At 43.9% G+C, this 23471-nt stretch overlaps 1 protein-coding gene across 1 annotated transcript in view; it reads left to right on the forward strand.

Moving 5' to 3' along the window:
- SYTL3 (synaptotagmin like 3) overlaps positions 1-23471 on the forward strand; it is a 653935-nt gene that overhangs the window by 244218 nt on the left and 386246 nt on the right. Inside the window, exon 5 of the mRNA XM_086927324.1 lies at positions 941-992. Within this exon, the coding sequence (XP_086783450.1) occupies positions 941-992 (52 nt within the window). The remainder of the gene's footprint in view (positions 1-940; positions 993-23471) is intronic.

Genomic DNA, 23471 nt, shown 5'->3' on the forward strand with positions numbered 1-23471 from the left:
CCCCTCACCCTCACTCACCCTCACTCACCCTCAACCCCTCACCCTCACTCACCCTCACCTTCACTCACCCTCAACCCCTCACCCTCACTCACCCTCAACGCCTCACCCTCAATCACCCTCAACCCCTCACCCTCACCCACCTTCACTCACCCTCACTCACCCTCACCCTCACCCTCACTCACCCTCACTCACACTCACCCTCACTCACCCTCACCCACCCTCAACCCCTCATCCTCACTCACCCTCAACCCCTCACCCTCACTCACCCTCAACCCCTCACCCTCACTCACCCCCACTCACCCTCAACCCCTCACCCTCAACCCCTCACCCTCACTCACCCTCAACCCCTCACCCTCAACCCCTCACCCTCAATCCCTCACCCTCACCCACACTCACCCACACTCACCCTCACTCACCCTCACTCACACTCACCCACCCTCACTCACCCTCACCCTCACTCACCCTCACTCACACTCACCCTCACTCACCCTCAACCCCTCACTCACCCTCAACCCCTCACCCACCCTCAACCCCTCACCCTCACTCACCCTCAACCCCTCACCCTCAACCCCTCACTCACCCTCACTCACCCTCACCCTCAACCCCTCAGCCTCACCCTCACTCACCCTCAACCCCTCACCCTCACTCACCCTCACTCACCCTCAACCTCATGCTAAAGATTTACAAAAAAACCCATAAACAATTCTAAAAGCACTAACTCTAATGCTGCGAGACCTATTGCATTTCTAATGCTTGTTTATCTTGTCTTCTCGAAACTTCTCTTAATTTAAGAGTTCTGAAACGTGTGCCCTAACGTAAACAGTTAACTTTACTCACATCACTAGCATTCACTGTTGCTAATATTCTGTGTTATGAGTCAGCGCGCGCCAGTCAGAATGCGTGTCCCCATGACCTCTGTGTGTTCTCTCTCCCTGCACAGGTAAACAAGAATCGACCGGAGCAGCGCTCCTGAAGTCTTATCAAAAACCGAGGTGAGACTCGTGAAAGGGCAAGGTGCCCTGGTGCCGCAAAAGCTCATGAATCTACCGGACAATGATCAATAGTTAACAATTTGGCATTTTTACAGGACTTTTTTAAATTAAATTAAAAAAACAATCCTTTACCTAGAAAGAAAGGCCTGAGGTGGATACTTTTTTCAAGTTGCCTTCTTGTGGTTTCGAACATATATTGCCTAGATTTTTATCATCAGAATAATTGCCTTTTACCTGTTTTACACATAGGCAGTCCTGCTTTTACGTTCATACAGTAAGAAAAAAACTATGTTGTCAAAAGGCTATTGTCAACTTCCCTCATTCTCTTTCAGAATCAGCCCAGTCTTTTACAGGCACATGCATTAATGTTGGCTTTTGCGATTCCTTAATTGCGATTTTTAAGGAATCGCAATTAAAGAATCGCAAAAGCCTATGCATGTAGAAATCGCATAAAAATATCGATTTCTTAACATTCCTTAATTGCGACTCGCAAATTGCGAATCGCAATTAAGAAATACCTCCCCATTTATTCCTATGGGCCATAGGAATGAATGGGAAGACATTCTCAATTTGCGATTCTCAATTAGAGGATCGCAAATTGAGAATGCAATTTCAAGGGTGTCAAAAGGACACCCTGTTGCACCCCTGAAATTGATCTGTGAACATATGTTGCGCACACACATGCACTAAGGGCATGTGTGTGCGCAACGTAAAACTTTGAAAAATACACAAAAGTGCATTTTTCAAAGTTTTTGCAAATTACCATGAAGTTCAACTTCATGGTAATTTGCTACTCCTATTAGCGAAATTGCAATTTTTTTTACTTTGATGTATTGCATTTAAGGAATCTCAATTTGGGATTCCTTAAATGCAATCGCAATTTAAGGAATCTCAATTTAGAGATTCCTTAAATTGCGATTTTTGCATTTGGGATGATGCATCCCAAATGCAAAAATACCGGTCGCAAAGGGGCAGATTCTGAGAACCTGCCCATTTGTGACCGGTTTTTAGCTTGATGCATGTGGCTGTTAGTCCCTAACGAGGGCAATGACCATTGAGCGCTCTTGATGCTAACAGTAATATAACGCAAGCCTAGATCTTCTGTCCTATAATCCATCTCAGGATGTGACTGTGGGGTTTAAGGTTCACTGCCATGAGCCTGGACACAGCATGTACACTGCCCTTTTTTTGAGGAAAGTATGAAATGGAAAAGTGTTATGTTAGCACTAGACTCAGAAGCAAAACCATCAGAGGGAGCTGTGTATACAAGATCACGCCCAGGTCACAGCTCTGGGGTCATAGAGAAGATTGGACATACACATATTTATTCATGGGGTTCGCGGGGCCTATTAAGGCTTGGGAGTCGGGTCCCGGGGGTCTCCCAGAGGCTCGGGAGGTGGGGCCATGAACACCCCTCCCCATAATAGGGTTTTTTGTTCCCCAAGCCATAGCCCACCCCAAGGGGGTATTTCTTTCAGTGGCGCAGGAGCCCATACTTAAAAAAAATTGTTGCAGATTTGGGATCCTCTGCGAATTGTTAGCAAAATGTTTAAAACAAGATTTTGGACCCCAGGTGGAGTCTCTCTGGGATCTCCCCACCATGCCTAGGGGGTCAGTGTATCCCTACTCTGCCCCCTTATGTTATTTTCCTAGGACTCGGCTGAGTCCTAAGATGGCTGATGCCACATTCTTGCATCCGCAGAGTGAAATATACTATGGGCCCGAGTCACAAAGACAATCTGAGACAAAAGTCTAACTTTATGACTTTTGGTATTCACAGAGGTAATTTACGAGTCATTTCTTCACATCTGCAGTCGAGACAGACTCTTCGGCTTGAGCTGGAATCTCCACACCCAGCACAGAATCTCTGGCTCGGGTCGAATAAAGTATAATCAATGGGCGGGAATGCAATTTTTGCAATCAGGAACATTAGGATCATGAGGTAAATCGTAGCGGAGGTCATGAAAATCAGTTTGGGCAGGGAAAAGGGTGTAGCCAGACGCTACATCAAATCCCAGAAAAGTTTGCTCTTTTGCATCATGGTACATGCAGTCCACAATCTGCACTCCCGGAGATTCCGGCCCGACTGCGGACGTAAATATACGACTTGTAAATGACCTCTGTGAATACCAAAAGTTGTAAAGTTAGACTTTTGTCTCAGATTACTCATGTGACTCAGGCCCATTGTTGTTAGCCTTAATTGCTCATAAACTACAGAACTGATTATACACCAAATCAGAAAAAGAACACTTTCTGGACCAAGATCTATCTTTCTGCCAAATTTGGTGTAATTCTGTTCAGCAGTGCTTATTTTTTCTATGTAAAAATAAATTGAAAAAAACTCATTTCGGGGCCCACCTTTTTCATGGCCCCAGCTTAATGGATCACCTCAACACTTTACATGTACATGAAGGAGCTGATGTGGATGGGACTTTTTTGAGGCAAGATTTATGAAGAATCGTTAATAGCACCAAAGTTAAAAGGAAAAAAAATGCTTTTCCTATGGAAACGCACACCTAACTATAACTACAAAGTGTCAACCACCACTGGGTAATGGGAAAGTGGAATAGTGCTTCTGAATTCTGTGGCATGTGTTAAAGTATTAGATTGTTACATGAACTTCTCATCAGAAACCAATATTCTTTGAGTGCCCAATTCACAAATGTATTTTTTCCCCTAATTTAAGTTTAATTTACAAGCATACTCTATTTTCTATTCACAAAACATGAATATACGCTAATAAATACATTTATCCATATGTAATATTACACCAGCATGCTGTAGTATAATTTATGTAGATCGGCTCACAGTGGTGGATTGGGAGTGTCCCATAATGAGGATGCCTGCGTAAGTAGATGATCCCCCAAACCTTGGTAGGTGGGTTTATGGGTATTCAGAAACATTTGTAAGGTATAGTCTCAACCTAGATATGTTCAAAGATTTTCTCTTTCAAGTGTGGGAGGCTCAAGCAAAGGTCTCTTTATTGATGGAAATGCAGCGGGAAAACATTCAAAATTGTTGCAATGTTGGTGGAAGTTACTTGTTGATGAGTCGAAATATTGTCCCTATTGAGAATCAAAAGAAATGTCATCCTGTGCAATTTCACTTGAGCATTAGATTTATATGCTTGTAAATGTACACCTGTCACATTTATGTATGTATAAACAAATCAGCATGCGTATACCCTGGCAAGCAGCAACAGTTACAGCTTCTCATGAGAACTCCTGTAATTATTGAAAAATGCAGTTTATACGCAGACGTAAGCTTATGGGAGTAGATTTCTTCATTTTTGTAAATGAACCTCAAGCTAATATAGATGGAAACGTGCTAACATATCCCATTTAGTTCAATTTATTAAGCGGTGGATTGGTGTGGCTCACTGGTTAGAGGCGGCAGACCCGGAAGCAGAGGACGGCCCGGGACCAGGGTTCAATTCCCAATGCGGCAGGGTCGTGAACCAGGGTCAGCGGACTCGATAATTCTCACCTCGGTACCCACTCTAACCAGGGATCACACTCGGCAACTCTGGGCATTAGCTTGCCTCATCTCCACAACAGCCCTCCACAAACGTCAGGGATGCCTGGTTTCACCTTGGAGATACCCAGGAGGGAACATCTCACAGGGAAAGCCAGGACGGGTTCCCCAGCGGTCTACAGCGCCAGGACACCTCCGGGTAGCAGTGCGCTTTACAAGACACACACATTTACATTTACAATTGTGGTATCTTGCTCAGTCACTTACTAACTCACCTGGTCACAAAAGCTCACACACAGCAAAAAAAGACTGCATGCAAACGTGACATGTTTGATGGAGGCACAGTTGGTTCTCCCTCATTAGTATTCATCTGGCCTTTCGGGGTGCATCGCACTATGGTGTAGTCATGCTAGGTAAATTGTTTTGTTCCAAAAGATGTTTATAAATGTACCATTTTGACTCGTTGGTGGCCCGTTGCTCTAAGGTAAGAGTTTATATGTTGTGAAGAAGCCACAAGATAACAGTGTAATCCCAAGCCTTTTTTGTTTGAAAAGCTTTATTGAAGAAAATTATAAATGAGGAAAGACATTAGCAGAAACAGGAAATATGCTCAAACATAGCATAGAACATTAACAGTGCTAATATCAATGAAGGGGAAGCAAAAAGCATTTTATAGAAATTTTAAAGATAAAGGGAATGGAGAAGAAGGGGAAAAATAGGAAGGGGGAGGGGGAGAAACAATAGTAGTGCAACATATTAGCTAGTAGTCCAGTCAGCTATCCTCTCACGACTGGACTACGCAAACTCTCTACTTGTAGGAGCGAACCAGGCCGAAAAATCCAGACTTCAACGAGTCCAAAATGCAGCGGCTAGAGCATTGACAGGCCTCCCTCGTTGCAAATCTGCGAGTAGCACGCTCATTAAACTTCACTGGCTCCCGGTGGAGAAGAGGATCCATTTTAAAACCTTATGCCTCACATTCAAGGTCTTGAAAACTACCTCGACACCTATGCTGAGCCCTCTATTAACAGCATACTCACCCCGTCGTGCCCTCCGTTCGGAGGGCCAAAACTTGGCAGTCGTCCCCCGTTTCAAGCTGGCCCGTATGGGCGGTCGCTCCTTCCGGCACCTTGCAGCCAGGCTCTGGAATGCTCTACCTTCTCAAATTTCCAGACTCAACGACTTGCTGTCGTTCAGAAAGACCATAAAAACCCACCTTTTCTGCTAAAATTTTCTAGGTGTGTAATCCATGATCTCCTTCCGCTGTTGCTTACTCCCCTTCTTTATGCAAGCGCCGGGACGCCCCTTGGCTGGGGCAGCTGCGCGCTATATAAGATCCCATAACATTAACATATTAAAACTAAGGATACATTTGGCAGTTATGGCAGGTAATCAAATGGTACAAATGATCAATTCAAACTGTACAGCATAAAAAGTGATATTAAAAGAGTAACCTGTAAAAGATAACAAAACAACAAAATAACAAGAAGGAGAGAGTTGAAGTCCTTCATGGAGGCTTAACATTTTCTGAGTTAATATGAGCAGTTTTCTTCAGAGCCAATCGATCCAGGTATGTAGTAAGAGGTAACCAGTAAAGATCAGTAGTACGTATAGGTTTGCAAGAGGAGGCAAATGCGACATCAAGCCTATGAAAATGACGTAAAGTGTTCCACCAACCTTGTATGGATATGTTTGTAAGGGATTTCCAATTGGAAGAAATGTGCTGGAATGCAAGAGCAAGCATGAGATCAAAAAGACCATGTGAGTGTGCAGGGAGTCCCAAAGAATCGAAAAGACTACCCAGAAAGGGAAGAGTGACTGAGTATGGAATGGAAAGTGTAAAAATGCGAGAAAGGTATAGCCAAACTTTTTCCCAAAAAGTAGAAACAACAAGACAGAAAAAGAAGAGATGTAGAAGATCAGCATTTAAATGCCACAGGTCCAGAATTTAGAATCAGAAGAGGGTATGAAACGAGACAAACAAAGAGGAGAAAGATAAAGTCTATTATATAGGTAGAATAAAGATTGAGTGAGAGAAGCAGTACTAGAAATTTTTAAGGATCTACACCAGAGTTTGTCCCAGAGAGCAACAGACCAAGTACAATCAAACTCCGCTTCCCAAGCAAGCTCTAATTTGGTTTTAGCGCGATCTGGAGTAGGAGAAGAGAAACATTTATAAATAAGAGATGCTTTAGGGACGGTAGAGAGGAGTTTAAGAAGAGGAGATTGAGGCATTAATGTTGTTGAAGAAGGAAGAGCATAATAACGGTTAAGAATTATTGCCATGAGAGTAGTACATTTCTGCAAAAAAATTCGGGGACAATGAAATAAAAGTTGAAACTGGGGAAAGGAGCAATGTAATAATCCATCAAAGAGATGGTTAACCCAAATGATACCTTTTAATCTCCAAGAATTCCAAGAGATGGGTCTATTATTTAAAAGGATAAGAGAATTATACCAAATGGGGGTATTTAAAAAAGATTCACGTGTGATGGTAGTCGGGAGAACCAAGGGTTTTAAAAGAGAAGAAGTATGTTTTGAATAAGGGAAGTGAAGTATAGGGAGATTTGGTAGAGAAACGCACCACTTCACCGAAAGAAAAAGGTAATAATAATGTTTGTTCATTGAGGAGCCAAAGCGGAGTAAAATAGGTCGGCTCTAATGAAAGCTAGCGTGAGGCCTGGCGTAAAAAAAAGGATTTGTGGTAGAGACGGAAATCTGGAAATTTAACTCCATCAGGTTTAGACGTACGAAGGTTTGCAAGAGAAATTCTAGCTTTTTTATTTTTCCAAAGAAATTTCGAGAGGGAGGAATCGATACATTTAAAATAAAGGGCAGGAATATGAACAGGTAACATGGAGAAGATATAAATTAGAATAGGGGCTATCGTCATTTTAATTGAGTCCAATCGGCCCCATCAGGAGAGAAAAAGAGGGTTCCAAGTGGAAAACAATTGTTCAATTCGGGACAAAACTGCAGACATATTTAATTTAATTGAAGAAGAAATGGGGTTAGAGAACCAAATACCAAGATATTTAATCTTTGAACTATTCTAGACAAAGCCAGTCAAGGAGAAAAGATGAGGAAGACCGGTTTTGGTCAGAGGGAGGATTTCAGTTTTGTCTGATTTAATCTTATATCCAGAAACCAGAGAGAATGAGTTGAATTCAGATAGTAAAGGGAGAACAGACACTTCTGGATCGGAAATAAACAAAAGGATATTGTCTGCATATGCAGAAAGTTTCAATTGATTGTTGCCATAGGGAAAGCCAGAAATGGAGTTATTGTTACGAAAGGAGGACAAAAATGGTTCAAGAGCTAGGATAAAAAGAAGTGGGGATAAGGGACAGCCCTGACGAACACCCCGCCGAAGAGTAAAGGATGAGGAGAGCTGACCGGTTACAAGCACTGAGGCCTTGGGCGCAGAATATAACAGCGATATAAGGGATATGAATTTGGGACCAAAGTCATGCCAATGTAATGAAGCAAACAAAAATGACCAATCAACCCTGTCAAAAGCCTTTTCCGCATCAACAGAAATAGCAGCCAAAGGAATTGAAAGAGAGGGGGCTTTATTCAAGACATTAAGAAAAAGACGAGAATTATCAGAGGCGAGTCTGCCTTTAACAAAGCCACATTGGTCCTTGCCAATGAGATGTGGCATAAAGGGGTCTAAGCGTAACGCAATTAATTTAGCAAATAATTTATAGTCCACATTAACTAAAGAAATCAGACGATAATTTTTACAAAATTTGGGATTATGACCATCTTTCGGGATAAGACAAATGGTGGCATCCTGAAAGGTGCCTTCTGCCTTACCGGATGAATAGAAAGACTGAAAAAGAGTTAAAAGTTTGGGCAATAAAAGATCAGAAAAGTGTAAGTAAAATTCAACAGGGAAACCATCAGGGCCCGGTGTTTTACCTTTAGTGAGGGATGTCAGAACTACGTAAAGTTCATGTAATGAGAGATCAAGTTCAATGTCTGGAAAGTTTAGATGAGAATTAGGAGAATTAGGAAGTTTCTCACAATAATTCTGAATAAGAGAAAGGGGTTGGTAGGAGATTTTGGGGTATAGAGCTGTTGATAAAATAATTGGAATTGGTCAAGTATTTCCTTGTCCTTATGTAGGAGAGAGTTATCAGAAGAGTAAATAGATTCTATTAGAGTACGTTCTTTACGAGATTTAAGATAATTAGCTAAGAGTTTCCCTGACTTATTACGATCACCATAATAACAAGCACTACTACGAAAGAGAATTGAAGATGCGTTATCAGTAGTAAATTTGTTAAATTCTATTTTTGCTCGTAAAAGATCTGGTGACTTATATTTACCTGAAGAGGGATACAATTGATGCTCCAGAGATTTTATATGCGCTAAGGAGGTTTCCCGTTCGTGAAGATAGTTCTTTTTTTTCCTCGAAAGGAAGTCAATAATGAATCCTCTTGCAGTGGCTTTGAAGGAATCCCAGAGGATATGAGGAGGGGTATTAGGGTCAGAGTTAAATAGAAAGAAATCCATAGTAAAAGAACAAAAAAAAGAAGAAACGTTAGGATCAGTGAGAAGTGCGCTATTAAATCACCAACGAGATGGCTTGGAACGCAGTGGAAGCAAGTCAAGATCTGTTACAATAGGGGCATGGTCCGCAATAACTATAGGTTCAATAGAAGAAGACAGTAAACTTTGAGATAGGGGTTGAGAGAGAAAAATGTAGTCCAGCCGAGAAAAAGATGTGTGAGGAGGAGAAAAAAAGTAGTCCAAAGTATCAGGATGTGAAAGTCGCTAAGAGTCAATAAAACGTGATTGTAAAATGGTGTCAAGAAATTGTTTATGAGTTTTGTGATGTATGAAGCGAACTGTGGATTTACGATCAAGGAATGGGTCAACAATCTGGTTACAGTCACCACCTAAAATAAATATTTCATGTTTATGTTGAATACATTTGCTTGTAATTAAAGGCCAAAAAGAGCAATCAGGTTGAGTAGGGCCATAGACATTAAAAACAGTTAAAGGTATAGAATTATTTAACAGCTAGTATCCATCTACCATCCGGATCATTTTCTTGTGACAAAACTTTACATTTTATGTTCTTATGACATAAAATGGCACCACCATTCTTTTTATTGTCGGAGGGTGAAAATAAAACTGTACCAACCCAACTCCATTTTAATTTAAGGGATTCAATTTCAGCAAGGTGGGTTTCTTGCAGAAGGACTATATCAGGGTTACAGGAAGCTAAATGGGAAAGGACTCTCTGCCGTTTAATGGGATTAATAAAACCTTTTACATTCCAGGAAACAACTTATGAATTTACTAATAGCATAAAATCAATAGGAACAAAAACTGCAAGAATGTGTACATGTAACAGACAGCCGAAAAATGAGAGAAGTAGTAGAAAGAAATGAATATAACAGATAACTTCAAAGAGGGAGCAAGGGTGAAGTGAAGGAAAGAAAAAGATATTCGTAGAAATGTGAAACTGAAGGAGCAAAAAGGAGGGAAAGATGAATGGAGCCAGAGAATCAAAGGTAAGGAAAGGGAAGGAAAAGAGGAAGAAAATACAAGAAGAGACAGTACATATCCAAAAGGATGACTGAGAAGAACATACCTGGGGAAACATACAAGAGGACAATGAGCCAATAGCGGCACTCAGCAAGACGGACCTTCTGAAAAGTGTGAGTCCAAACCACACCAGGACGAAAATGAAGGAAGGTAACCACATGAGTTGAAGGGAGGTGGGCTTACGAACCTACATAAGGGAACATAAAAGACAATTAACAAAGGGAAGTACATTAGAATATTTATGATAAATCAAGAAGCTATGGGAAGACGAAAGTAAGTTAACCTCTTCGCCGCTAATGACAAGGGTAACTCGTCATGGACTTTCCATTGATTTCAATGGAAATTGCAGCAGAGGAGTAATTGTACCTTAGCACTAAAGGGGTTAAGAAACCTCAATATTAAATTAGAGAAAACAACAGGTGAAGAATAAGCAATGAGAGAAACCATATTAAGACTTGTAAACATTTAACTAAAGGAGAACCTGAAAATAAAGGAGAACTTGAAAATAAAACATCATCAGAAGTGCAGTAAGAAAGAAGAACAAGTTTAAACAATCAATCAGCCACTAGAAGGAGTGGAAGTATCCATGCTGCTGTTAGATTGGATGTGAATGAAATTCTTGATTTCTCCGGGGTCTTGAAAAGTCCATGTACGATTTTGATGAGTTACTTTAATGATATATGGATGAAATACACCATAACGAGCACCAAGAGAATGCAGCGGGGCACGCAGGTTTAGAAATTATTTTTGTCTTGCTGCTGTAACGTTGGAGATGTCTTGAGATAAAAACACTCTTTGACCCAACCAAGATACCTGACATTTAGTTCTAGCTGCAGAAAGTACTGAAAGAAGATCTGTGAACTTCAAGAAGAGGATGATGACGACTCGTGGTTTGGCTGAAGCCGAGGAGCGTGGACCAAGTCGGTGAGTTCTTTGGATACTGAGAGATGTAGTAGGTGACATGTCTAGAAGTTTTGGAAGAAAAGATGTAAAAAAGTCACCGGATCATCACCTTCCAGAGATTCCGGCAGACCATAAATACGTAGGTTATTTCTCCTATTCCTGTTTTCTAAATCCTCAGTGTGTTGTTGGAGAGCAAGAACCGACTTTTCAAAAGAAGAAATGCGCTGGGCATTATCTTGTATTCCTGAAACTTGTTGCTCCACAGACGTAAATCTGTTGTCCAGAACTGACCATTTCTCCTCGAGAAATTGCATTCTATTATTAGTTTCTTCTAAAATTGAGAGTAAAGCTCGAATCTCTTCTAAAAGTAGTTCCTTAGAGATGGAGATGACGGTTTATCTAGAGATGGAGGGTCATGTTTTAAGCGTTTAGTAGAGGTTGTTGGAGGCAAAGATTTGCTTGAGTTAGACTGTGTTGAGGAAGAATGATAAGGAGCAGCTCCCGCCATTTGAGATGTGGTGGAGGAAGAATCTAATGTTGAGGAAAGTGAAAGCGTTGTCACCGGGGTATTCTTGAAGGGAACAAAAACAAACTTTGGCGTACGCAGTTTGCCCATAAATACCAATTTCCTTCAAACAATGGATGAAGAGGAACTAATGGTGCAGAAAAAATAGTAATTAACACCTCAAATAGTCACTGCAGGGTAGGCGAGCGGATGGACACCGCACTAAAACACAGTTCCGTGGGCAGTCAAAACGCTCCTCACAAACGCAGAATAAATATGTAACAACAGCGACAAGAACCTTCCAGAGATAAAAAAAAGCATGAAAACCTGCAAGATACAGGTGGCATACGTGTGAACCTGCTGGCGTGAAAAATGTATCCACAATGAAAATGGGAGAAAAAATTAATTTAGTTTATATCTAACGTAGCAACCATTCAGGTAAGACATATCTTCAAACAGTTACATGCTAATCGCTAGTCTGCCACCATGAATGTATATTGTTAGAATGACAGCGAAGTAGGCAATAAACGAAACTTTGACATGTCAGATGTTAAATGTTGACAAGGAGGCTTGACTTATTCAAATAAATAACTGTCAAGCTTAAGCATGAGGTACTACAGAGAGTAGGTGTGGGGCATCACTTCAGAGGTTGCAGTAGCTGGAGAACAATTCCAAGCATAAATAAATGTCCATTTGACTTCACTACAATAAAGGTGAGAGTTTGTCGTATTTGAGGGAAATAGTGCAGGAGAAGGGCAGATTTGCACAGGAATAAAGGCTGCAGCGCACTTGAAGAGTTCCCTGAGGTGAAGTTGAGCGCCGTAAGAGAAACGCGCCTTCTCCAAATGGCGGGCACTGTGACAGGGAAATGCGGCAGCGGCAATAAATCAAAGGGCGCGGGACGGCAAAGTGCAGGAAAGCGCTCACCCGATGCCAGAAACGTTCCGGTTTGTGATTATCTCATTTTTATTAAGGTTGCCGCAGGAAAACTGCAGCAAAGGTCCGGCGTCCATCTTACGCGGCACCGTAGCCATGCCCCCGTAATCCCAAGCCTTAATGACTGATTCTTCCTCGCCGCTGCTGCACAGGTGGCCAGTGGGCCCATATGCAGCACTGGTAGAACCCCTCGAAAATTGGGGGCTCTCGGTTTATTTATTGATTTTTGTTGTAGAAATTAAGCAATAATTGTCACAGGGATTATTGCCCAGTTGCCCCTGAACTCCTCAGGCCCTCGAGAGCTTGCATGACAAAGATCACCAACTTGGCCCAAAGTGAACTGGAGCATTTCAGCAGTAGAACATCCTCTGTCTCAGTCAGTACATCCCTGTATTCAACCGAAATGTGACATCTTCTCTTGAATCTCGCCACTACTGGTCCAGACCCAACCCTCCTTATGCAGCTTTAGCATGCAGGCGTTTTGTTCTCCTTGCTTCGAAATGCTCCTGCGCTGGATTTGAAGGCCCACAAACAGTTACTCTCCTACGATTATCCAACACATGGAATTATCCCTGCCACTCCTTAACTTTAGCAAAAGGAACAAATGGTGGATGGAATGCTGAACAATGAAAACATTCACCCCCAGTCACAAAGAGTTGGGTTTAATCCATTGTTTTTTTGCTCACCACGCCACCCTGATTTGGATCCAGCTGATGAGGGGTGATGCCCCGAAACTGGCCCCCTGATGCATGTTTCCGGTCCAGGGAGGACCTGGCTTGGCAGTTTGGGCTGGACTGTTCACATTATGATTAGGATCAAGACTGATTTGCATATGGCTGGGTCCAAACTGGGGTGGCATGGTGAGTAAAAGAACGATTGATTAAACCCAGATCCTTGGTGACTGGCGGTGAATGTTTGCCTTGTTCAGCGTTCCATCCATCATTTGTTCCTTTTGCTTTTGACTCCTTAACTTTTAAGAATCACACTGAAAGTCTGTGCCAGTGTTAAGAACGGAGGAGCATGCCGGCAATAGTTTACCCAGTACATGACTGAAGCAGGCATACTGGAAATCATGCTGCAGCCAGCCATTTATGGACCTGGACTTAATATGGCTTCTATTCAATGTAATTCACACACTGGCTCGGTAATCTTTGTAGGTTCAGAATCACTGGTTCTAATCCTAGCGAAGTTGTCTTACCATCTGTCCTCTTCAACTGAACAAATACATACCCAATCTAGCAACAATAGCATAGAAGGAACAGTGATGCCCTTCCTCAGTGCAAGCAGGATGAAAGCGGAATTTCATTGCATTAAAAACTCTGGAGTCGCTGTACTGGCTATTGCTGACTTCCCCTCCAGGTTGCTTTCCATTAGCTCAGTTGTGTTTTCCGTTCCAGTGGGCAATTTAAGGATAAACATGTCATCTAGGAATCATGGTTTAGGCACAGGTTGGCTGCAAATCCATCTATCAGGCGAATAGTAGTCCTGTTTCTCTCTTCGTCCATAATCAACATTGATCATACATTGCAGTGATTAATTTTAAGATGATTGCATTGATTTCTGTTTCTTTCTTCGGTTTATAAAAAAAAAGCTTAACATATGAAAACTTCAAACTAGCAATGGCAGTTTACAAGTACAATTTAGTAAATTTGTAGTACAAGTGAGCAATAAACAAATAACACCACTGGGGGCAACACTTGGCCCTGCAAGATGGCGTCTGCTTTTTAGAAGAACCCCTGACTAAGCCCATATCATCCTTGCCAATCCTGTAACTGAGACGCCCTATTCGGTGCCTTGTCCCTATAGATGTACCCTTCAAGCCTTCCTAAACTGCCCAATCCTGTTTGTCTGTTGTTTCTCCATCTCAGGGGGGCTCTCCGACCGGACCAACCATGAGCTGTCTGTAGCCAGGTTTCTGGGCCTGGGCATTCGGTTTAGGATGCAGACACTATCCAGCATTAATCTTGCCTCTGGAGTATATGCTGGTTGATCCCCCGAGCAGAGCGATTGGCCATCCTCGTTTGCTGCTCCATCACCCTGCTGCTGCTTTCCCGCTGACCGGCCTGTCCTGCACCCCACTCGTGGCTTTGCCAATGAGGTGGAATCGTGGACCTGCGAGTGCATGCCTTTCCAGTGTTGTCTACGGCTAGCTGGGGGTTCAGGGCAGTGTTTGAACATTGTCCCACAATGATAAGTGGTGCATATCCTGCCAGCTAGGACTAACTAGTAAGTGGCCAGTCCCTTTCTATGTGGAAGGAAGACAGTGCCTACACATCATGCTGCTATCTCACCTTGCTGGATAACCCCCTGCTCCTGAGGGACACTCAGGGCTTTCTGACACTGCCTTTGAGGTCTACACAGGGTTTGCAGGGCATGCACCTGTTTGATCTTTGACACTCAGCCCTCCTAGTGGATTGACATCTGACCTCTGGCAAAAATCTGCTTCATTTTAGGAAATCTCTGTGATGAGACATGCGCTGATCCTGGGGACTACATATCCTTGTTTCTGATACTGGGGCGTGACGCAGGCCCCTCTTCACACTGCTGCATTTTGTCAGAGCTCTGGAACTACAAAACCTAGTCAGCTTATTGATCTGTCAGTATGGCCTTCCATTTACTCTACTGTAGTAATGGCAATTGTACACTCCCATCTCTGTCACTTGTGCCTTTAGAGGGATCCATTAACACCCTTTGTCGCCTATTACAAAACAACAACTGCAGTGGGACAATACAGCAGGCATTGGAACCCCCCCACAGGTTGTAGACAGTAAATGGACATCTCATGTACTAGAACAGACAGCACTCCTGCTGCATTGAAGTGCAATCATAGATATTGCCCAAAGATAATGCCATATGCAACATCCAATTCAAGTCTGGAGCACAAATCAATTGTCATTGTAACTCGGTGCCACAGCCCTAAAGAGACCCTCCACCTGAAGTGTACAGAGTGCTGCGACCTGGCAGGCGCAGACAGGAGCACCCGCTCTCACAACGAGGCCCTTCCAATGCGCTTATACCGATCCAAGCCCAATTTGAGAGAATTTCGGCCCTGCCGATGGGTTTCCAACTGCATATTTCAACCAATACAATCTACTCTGGTGACTCCAGCTCAGCTTCATCGGGCAAAGACTCACTGTTGAGCGTAAGTGCTTGTTGAGTTCACCAGCTGTGACCTTACTAGTTGTCACTCGACAAACAGCAGATAATAATTATGCATGCACATTATGCTGTTACAGCTCCAATATACATCTCTGAGTCTTCGTATTCATATGTTGCTGACTTTCTTATGCTTATGCAACATTTATATCAAGGATTACTTAAGTTGCCGGTTGTTCCATAGAATATTATTATTATAGTCTTCCACAATGTTCATTTAGGTTGCAAAATGTTCTGTACATTTTTATGCTATCAGGTGCTCTTTCTGATAATGAATAATCAATTAATAATAATGATGTAAAAATGAATAATAAAGCCGGGTCTGGTGGCTCAGTGGACTAATACCTCCACTGCAAGGGCCTGTGTTTAACCTCATGGTCACCGGTTCAAATCCTTGCTGGTCCACTCAGCCTTTTATCCATCTGAGGTCGATAAAATGAGTACCATTGAGTTGGGTAACAAGAAACAACTGTTATTCAGTGCCAAGTTATCTAAGGGAGAACGTGCGCTTTACAAATACTTATGTTATGTTATTATAATACTTGTAAGAGTGGCTCATGAAGTATAGTTCTTGAGACCCCGCTGATAAATGGATGAGAATTAACTTCCTCTGGCATGTACACTGTATTAGTTAACTTCTCCCTTAACAGCTCATACCACTCAGTATACGTGAGGTGTACCAGGTCTATATACGTATCCTGGATACCCCATTACTGTTTTTCTCTAACAGACCTAATTGACCCTACAGGCTTTACAGTTGAACGCAATGGTTAATTTTATTAGTTTCTTTGGTTTTTTTTTTGCTGACCTGGAAAATGATTTGGGAAATGCTCACAACCAACCCTGTTTTTCTTTATCATGAGGAACTACAATGGAGAGACACTAGTTGGAGAATGAGATTGTCCATACTGCTGTCTTTGGTGTGTTGCTTTAATGTTATCTATCATCACCCCTTTTTGCTTCCATTATAGAATGGCTAAGCTAACATTTCTGACATGGGGTGTCCGATGCATTAGCTCTCCCAAGAAACATTATAACATTAACTCCTTCCTTAAACTTAGAGGTATTCATATTGCCCTATAAGAAGAAACACATTTGTCACAAAAGGAAGGGACTAAACTGCAGAAGTGGTGGAGAGGTCAATATTATAGCACAGATTATTCTCACTCCCCCCAAGGCAAATTAATACGGGTAAAGCTTGTGGTTCCTTTTAAACATACCAAAAGGGACATAGATAAATATGTCTTTGTTGAGGGGCTATTAGATGGTGGGTCCATACTCTTGGGTAATGTCTACTTCCCTAACGTGGGTCAAACTGATTTCCTGGCGTGTCTCCCTTGCCTTTTTCTGTGATGGTCTCGCCAACAATAGATTACCAGTAGTGATTATAATAGTGTGCTAGATATCAATTTAGACAACTCTCATCCCCTAGTGCCCCACATGCTTACCCTACATAACACTGAGCAATTGGTGCAAAAGGTTGCAACTGTTGATTTGTGAATGTCTGGAGGGCTTTACACCATACTACACAGGAATATTTATTCTCCAGTATTAGGGGTGTCTTTCATAGATTCACATGCTTGAATATTCCCCGTCGTCGAAGTGGGAGTCCCACGGTAAATAAAATAGCAATAATGCTAATAATATATATATATATATAAATATATAAAGTATCATATAAGTAGTAAAACTGATAAAATATGTACTGAAAAACCTTTACAAAGGTTACTACATAGGAATGCATTAGAGAGAAAAAACTCATTTGCAACATATCAGTGTCATTATGTTAGTCCAAACTGCAGCCAATCAGGCTCAAGCACCCTCTAGAACCTTCTCCTCAGAAGCTCAAGCCCTCAGATTTTCTACCGCACGTCGTGTGAAGGGAGTCTCCCTGAGCTCTGCTCAGTTCTTTTCAAACTTATCTACTCTTCTCAGTTTGTTCACAAAGATGTCAAGTAAGAAGTCTTTATTTAGACCTTGTTCCTCCTGTGGGAAATTACGTTTATTTGAGAAAGACCCTCATGACAAGTGCATTTATTGCTTGTATCCTGATCACAAAGTGGTTGATTGTAGGTTATGTAGAACTTTCAATCCTAAAACCCTTAAGGACAGGGAGGGTCGCCTCCTATTATGGCTTAAGCGCCTTCAAGATAAGGACGCTGTTGTTTCTGACGCAGAAAGCCTTCAGTCAGCTCCTTCTTCTGTGGCTTCTAAGCGTGGCAGTGTTCAGGAGTTGCCATCTCCTTTCCTGAAGAAAAGAAAGCTGGCTTTGACTGTGGCTACAGTTCCACCTACTGCTTCTATGCCTGTTGTAACTACGCCCACGAGATCTGACTCTCAGGCGTCGTTTCCAGCTTCTGTTAAAGTGGTTACACTTCTCACAGCGCGGTCGTCGACGGGCCCGTCGACGACCACTCCGACGACGAGATTGGCTGCTGTGGCCTCGTCTACGACTACAGTCACGACGACATCGGCGTCGTCATCGTCGACGAGAATCTCGACGACGGCTCTCTCGTCGACGAGAGCCTCTGTTTCTTCTATCTCGTCGACGATCCCAATCATATCGTCGACGAAGAAGCCATCGTCGATGAAGAACCCATCGTCGTCAATCCCATCGTCGACGAAGGCCTCGTCGACGAGGCTCCCGTCGACGGCAACGACGAAGCTCCCGTCGACGAAGATTTCGTCGACGAAGGTACCGTCGACGAAGGTACCGTCGACGAAGACACCGTCGACGAAGACACCGTCGACGAAGGCATCGTCGACGAAGACACCGTCGACGAAGGCACCTTCGATGTCTAGGATGCCGCCTGCAATACAGTCACCGTCGACGGCCCAGACGACGTTTCCTGCATCGTCGACGACAGCGTCATCGACGGGCTCGTCGATGAGCAAACCAGCGACAGTGGGTCCTAAGCCTTCTACGTCCACGGAGGCACCTGGAGATTTACCGTCTACGGCGACAGCAACTTCCAGTTCTTCTTCCTATGCCAACATGCCTTTGGTGGCCATGGACACTTCAGTTTCTACTGTTCAGTCCTCATTCAATAAAGAGGAAGATTCCGCATTCCACCTTCAATCCCCTGCTCTACAACCACCACTTCAGTTGTTCGTGTCTGACCATGAGACTGAGTCAGTTCCAGATGACACTGTTTATGGGGATGCACGGAGTCCATCAGAGTTAATCATTAAATGCCAGGACACTTCTTCTGAAGAAGAAGAGGAAGAAGAAGTTGAGCAGGTAGATGAGCACGAAGGCCAATGCGTGCAAATCCCTATGACGTCTATTCCAATGACACTTTTCTCTAACCTCCAACATATGTTGGACGATTATAACAGACGTTTTCCACCTACCCCTCAGGGTACTCCGGTTCATGAGTCTACTGATGTAACACTTTCGCATCAACCACTACATACTCCTCCAAGACAGTCGGCTCCGTCAGTACATTTGAGTGCTCCCCTGTCTACTAATCCACTTACTGATACTGATTCAGAGCCAGAGAGAGAGGAAGGAGAGGTGTGTCAGGACTCAGAGGGTGAGCAGGATCCTTATTTGGCGGAGTTTGATGATTATCGAGTGCAAACACCTTCGCCGCAACAGGGCCCTTCAAGTGATTCACCTCCTGTGGACATTGCTAGTTTTCATAAACTTATGGACAAGGCGGCGGACCGCTTCAAGTTGACAAGGGTCCAACGGGATGAAGACTGTTTTCTGTATGATTTCAAAAATCAGCCGTATAAACAGGTGCATACAATTCCAATTATTGAATTTATTTGGAAGGAAGGGCAGAAGATTATGAAGGCTCCTAACTCCTTGCCGGCCCAGATACCTAGATTGGAGAAAAAGTACAAGGCTCCAACTGGCTCACCTGCTTGTCTGCTCTCTCACCCAAAGCCAGATTCAGTTGTGACTCAAGCAGCACAACGTCGTGCACGTAATCCTACAGCGCCTGTCACTTCCCCTCCCGATGGAGAGGGACGCCGATTGGATGCGATCGGAAAGAAATTTTCATCCATGGCTTCAACTTCAGCCCGTGCTGCGAATGCTCTTGCAATTTTGGGTCGTTTCGACCGACAAATGTGGTCAGACATGTCCATCTTTCTTGCGCAACTTCCTGAGTCATCGAAAGTGGAAGCGCTCCAGGTCCTTCAAGATGGTCAAAGGGCTTCGGAGGAGATTATAGACTGTGCTGTAGATGTGGCAAATACTGCATTCCGTATCCTTGCCAGTGCGGCGGCGCTCAGACGCCAGGGATGGTTAAAGTCTACTTCTTTCAGGCAAGAGGTCCAGTCAATGATAATTGACATGCCATATGATGGCGAATCTTTGTTCGGTTCCCAAATCGATGCTTCTTTGGAAACCATAAAGAAGGATACCGACACAGCGAAGTCGCTTGGGTCATTACAATTTAAGAAACAGCCCTTTCGTGCTGCACGAGGGCGGGGCACCTCGTCCAATTTTAACAGAGGAGGACAGTCTCAGTACCGCCAGTACAATCAAGGAAACCAACGGTACTCGAATCCTCAATCTGCTCGCCAACAACAATCCAGACCCTATAGAGGGAAGTCCAATTATAGAGGTGCCAACAACACCAACAAACGACAATGACTTACCAGTTCAGCAGGATGTTGGAGGTCGAATCTCGCAGTTCTACTCCCAGTGGTCTCAAATAACATCGGACCAATGGGTGTTGGACATTGTGCGCAAGGGTCACGCCTTGGAATTCACAGAGTTTCCTCCTCCATCTTCGCCTTCGGGTCCGCCACCTCCCCATCTCGAAGAACTACAACATCAAGTTCAACTATTACTAACAAAGGGTGCAGTCGAAGTGGTTCCTCTATCACAGCGGGAGAAAGGCTTCTATTCGAGGTTCTTCCTCATTCTAAAGAAGACGGGGGAGTGGCGTCCCATTATGGACTTGAGGTATCTCAACCTCTTCCTGAAACAACAGTCCTTCCGCATGCTAACATTGTCAGAAGTCTTGCGGTTTCTCTGCAGCGGCGATTTTTTGACTACAATAGACCTGCAAGACGCCTATTTTCATGTACCAATCATTCCTCAACATCGAAAGTACTTGAGATTCAAAGTAGGACGCAACCACTATCAATTCAAGGTCCTACCGTTTGGCCTCAGATCAGCTCCCCGTGTGTTCACGAAGGTTCTGGCTCCGGTCATGGCTTACCTGCGTCTTCAAGGAGTCCAGATATTTCCTTACTTGGACGATTGTCTGTTGAAATCCCAATCCGCAAGTCAGCTACATCACGACACACGCTTGTGTCTCACCCTCTTCAACTCCCTAGGGTTGACCATCAATGTAAAGAAGTCACATTTCACTCCTCTACGAAGCAGGACATTCCTCGGAGCTGTTATAGACACGGACGTGTCAAAAGCGTTCATCTCCCCCGAGCGGAGACTGAAGATAGTTCATCTGGTCTCCACCATCAGATCAAGAAAGTCAGTTTCAGTGCGAATGTTAAAGTCATTTCTGGGGATGGCATCATCTTGTATCGCACTGATCCCGAATTGCAGGTTACGTACCCGTCCTATTCAGGAGGAAGTGGACCTACAATGGCGACAGGTGTCGGGGTCGTTCAACGACCAGGTGACAGTCACAGCTGGCATAAAGAGCAGTCTACTCTGGTGGGAGCGACGGACCAATCTGAACCAAGGGGTCTCTTCCTTATCCAGACTCCAGATCTGACATTGACCACGGATGCGTCCATGGACGGATGGGGAGCCCATATCCTGGATCTTTCCATCAAAGGAAAGTGGACGGCGACTCAGAAAACCTGGCATATCAACAGGCTGGAATTGCTGGCGATCTTCCTAGCGCTGAAGGCCTTCTTACCGGTGGTACACGGAGAATCGGTGCTGGTTCAAACGGACAACACCACCAGCATGCACTACATGAACAAGCAGGGAGGCACGAAATCTCAGCCCCTGTCTTGTCTTGCCCAGAGGATTTGGGAATGGGCACTTCGTCATCACATTTCTTTGACAGCAGTCCATTTGCCAGGAGCGTCAAACATACTAGCAGATTCCCTAAGCAGGTCTGCGTCATCCACTCACGAATGGGAGTTACACCAGTCGACTCTGGACCTCGTGTTCCACCAATGGGGTCATCCCAAGATCGACCTATTTGCAACGCCAGTGAATCGAAAATGCCAGGCTTTTGCCAGTTGGCATCCACATCCGGAATCCAGCGGCAATGCCCTACTCATGGACTGGACCGGCCTATTTGCATATGCGTTTCCACCACTCCCACTGGTACCAAGGACGTTATGGAAGATGCGCAGGCAACCCTGCCGCTTGATCTTAATCGCCCCACGTTGGCCCAGACAGGCGTGGTTTTCAGAACTCCTTCTGATGTCCCAATGCAAACCAATTCGCCTCCATCCACGTCCGGATCTTCTGACTATGGACGGCGGACAAGTGTGTCACCCAGATCCGTCAACGCTTCAATTATGGGCTTGGAACCTGAATTCATGGAGTTTGCCTCTTTAAGTATACCTCAGGACTGTAGAGACATTCTAGCGTCAGCTAGAGCTCCATCAACAATCAAAACATATAGGCTAAAGTGGAAGCGCTTCTGTCATTGGTGCGCAGCATCCAACGTACATCCTATCAGTTCCACTCCAGAACAACTGTTACCGTTCTTCTTAAGTCTTGCTCAGTCTGGTCTTTCACATGCCACATTGAGAGTCTTTTTGGCGGCCATCTCACGCTACCGTCATGACGGCTCTACGTCTCTCTGTTCATCCAGAATCATCAGACAGTTCTTTAAAGGACTTTTCAGGAAGTTCCCTCCGTTAAGGCGCCCTCCTCCAGCTTGGCACCTCAACGTGGTGTTATCACAACTTATGAAACCTCCATTTGAGCCAATTCATCGGTCAAACCTCAAGTTTCTGACCTGGAAAGTGGCTTTGCTTTTAGCTTTAACTTCGTCTCGTCGTGTAAGTGACTTACACGCTTTCACCATCAAACCTCCATATTTGCAGTTCAAACCTGATGGAGTGTCACTTCGTACCAATCCTTCTTTTCTCCCTAAAGTACCTACTGACTTCCATTTGAACGAGCCAGTTTTCTTAAAGACTTTTTTCCCGGATCCTAAATCCCCTGCGGAACAGCGACTACATTCTTTAGACATCAAACGGTGTCTAAAATTCTACATTTCTAGGACAGCCCCTTTCCGTAAATCCAATCAGCTATTTATAGCATATGGACTACTGCGCAAAGGACACTCAGTGACTAAACAGACAATAACACGATGGCTCTCTTCAGCCATATCGTTTTGCCATCAGCAGGCTGGCAGGCCTTTACCTACTCCAGTGAGAGCACATTCTACGAGAGCGATGGCGTCGTCCATCGCATTGTTTGCCGGAGTGCCTCTACACCAGATTTGTCGTGCAGCGACATGGTCCAGCAGGCACACCTTTACCAGACATTATTGTTTGGAAGCTGTCAACGAAGCGGATACCGCAGTGGGGCAAGCAGTGCTTCGTCATCTTTTCAAATAAGGTGAGCCTCTTTCCCTCCTCCATTCTTGAGATTGCCTTGCTTTTATGCTATATATTGTTCTTCAATTGTTTGGAATTATTGCAATCTCAGCTCTAGGAGGTTACTGCTATCTATTCTATTCAAGCATGTGAATCTATGAAAGACACCCCTAATACTGGAGAAGAACAATTGTTACTTACCTGTAAACAGGTGGTTCTCCAGTATTGGTGTCTTTCATAGATTCACATGCGACCCACCCATCCTCCCCTCAGAGGCTCATTTCTCCTCATACGCTATTATTACTAGTGCTACGAAAATCTGAGGGCTTGAGCTTCTGAGGAGAAGGTTCTAGAGGGTGCTTGAGCCTGATTGGCTGCAGTTTGGACTAACATAATGACACTGATATGTTGCAAATGAGTTTTTTCTCTCTAATGCATTCCTATGT

This window comes from Lissotriton vulgaris, chromosome 6 (genome assembly GCF_964263255.1).
Source record: "Lissotriton vulgaris chromosome 6, aLisVul1.2, whole genome shotgun sequence".
NCBI lineage: Eukaryota > Metazoa > Chordata > Amphibia > Caudata > Salamandridae > Lissotriton > Lissotriton vulgaris.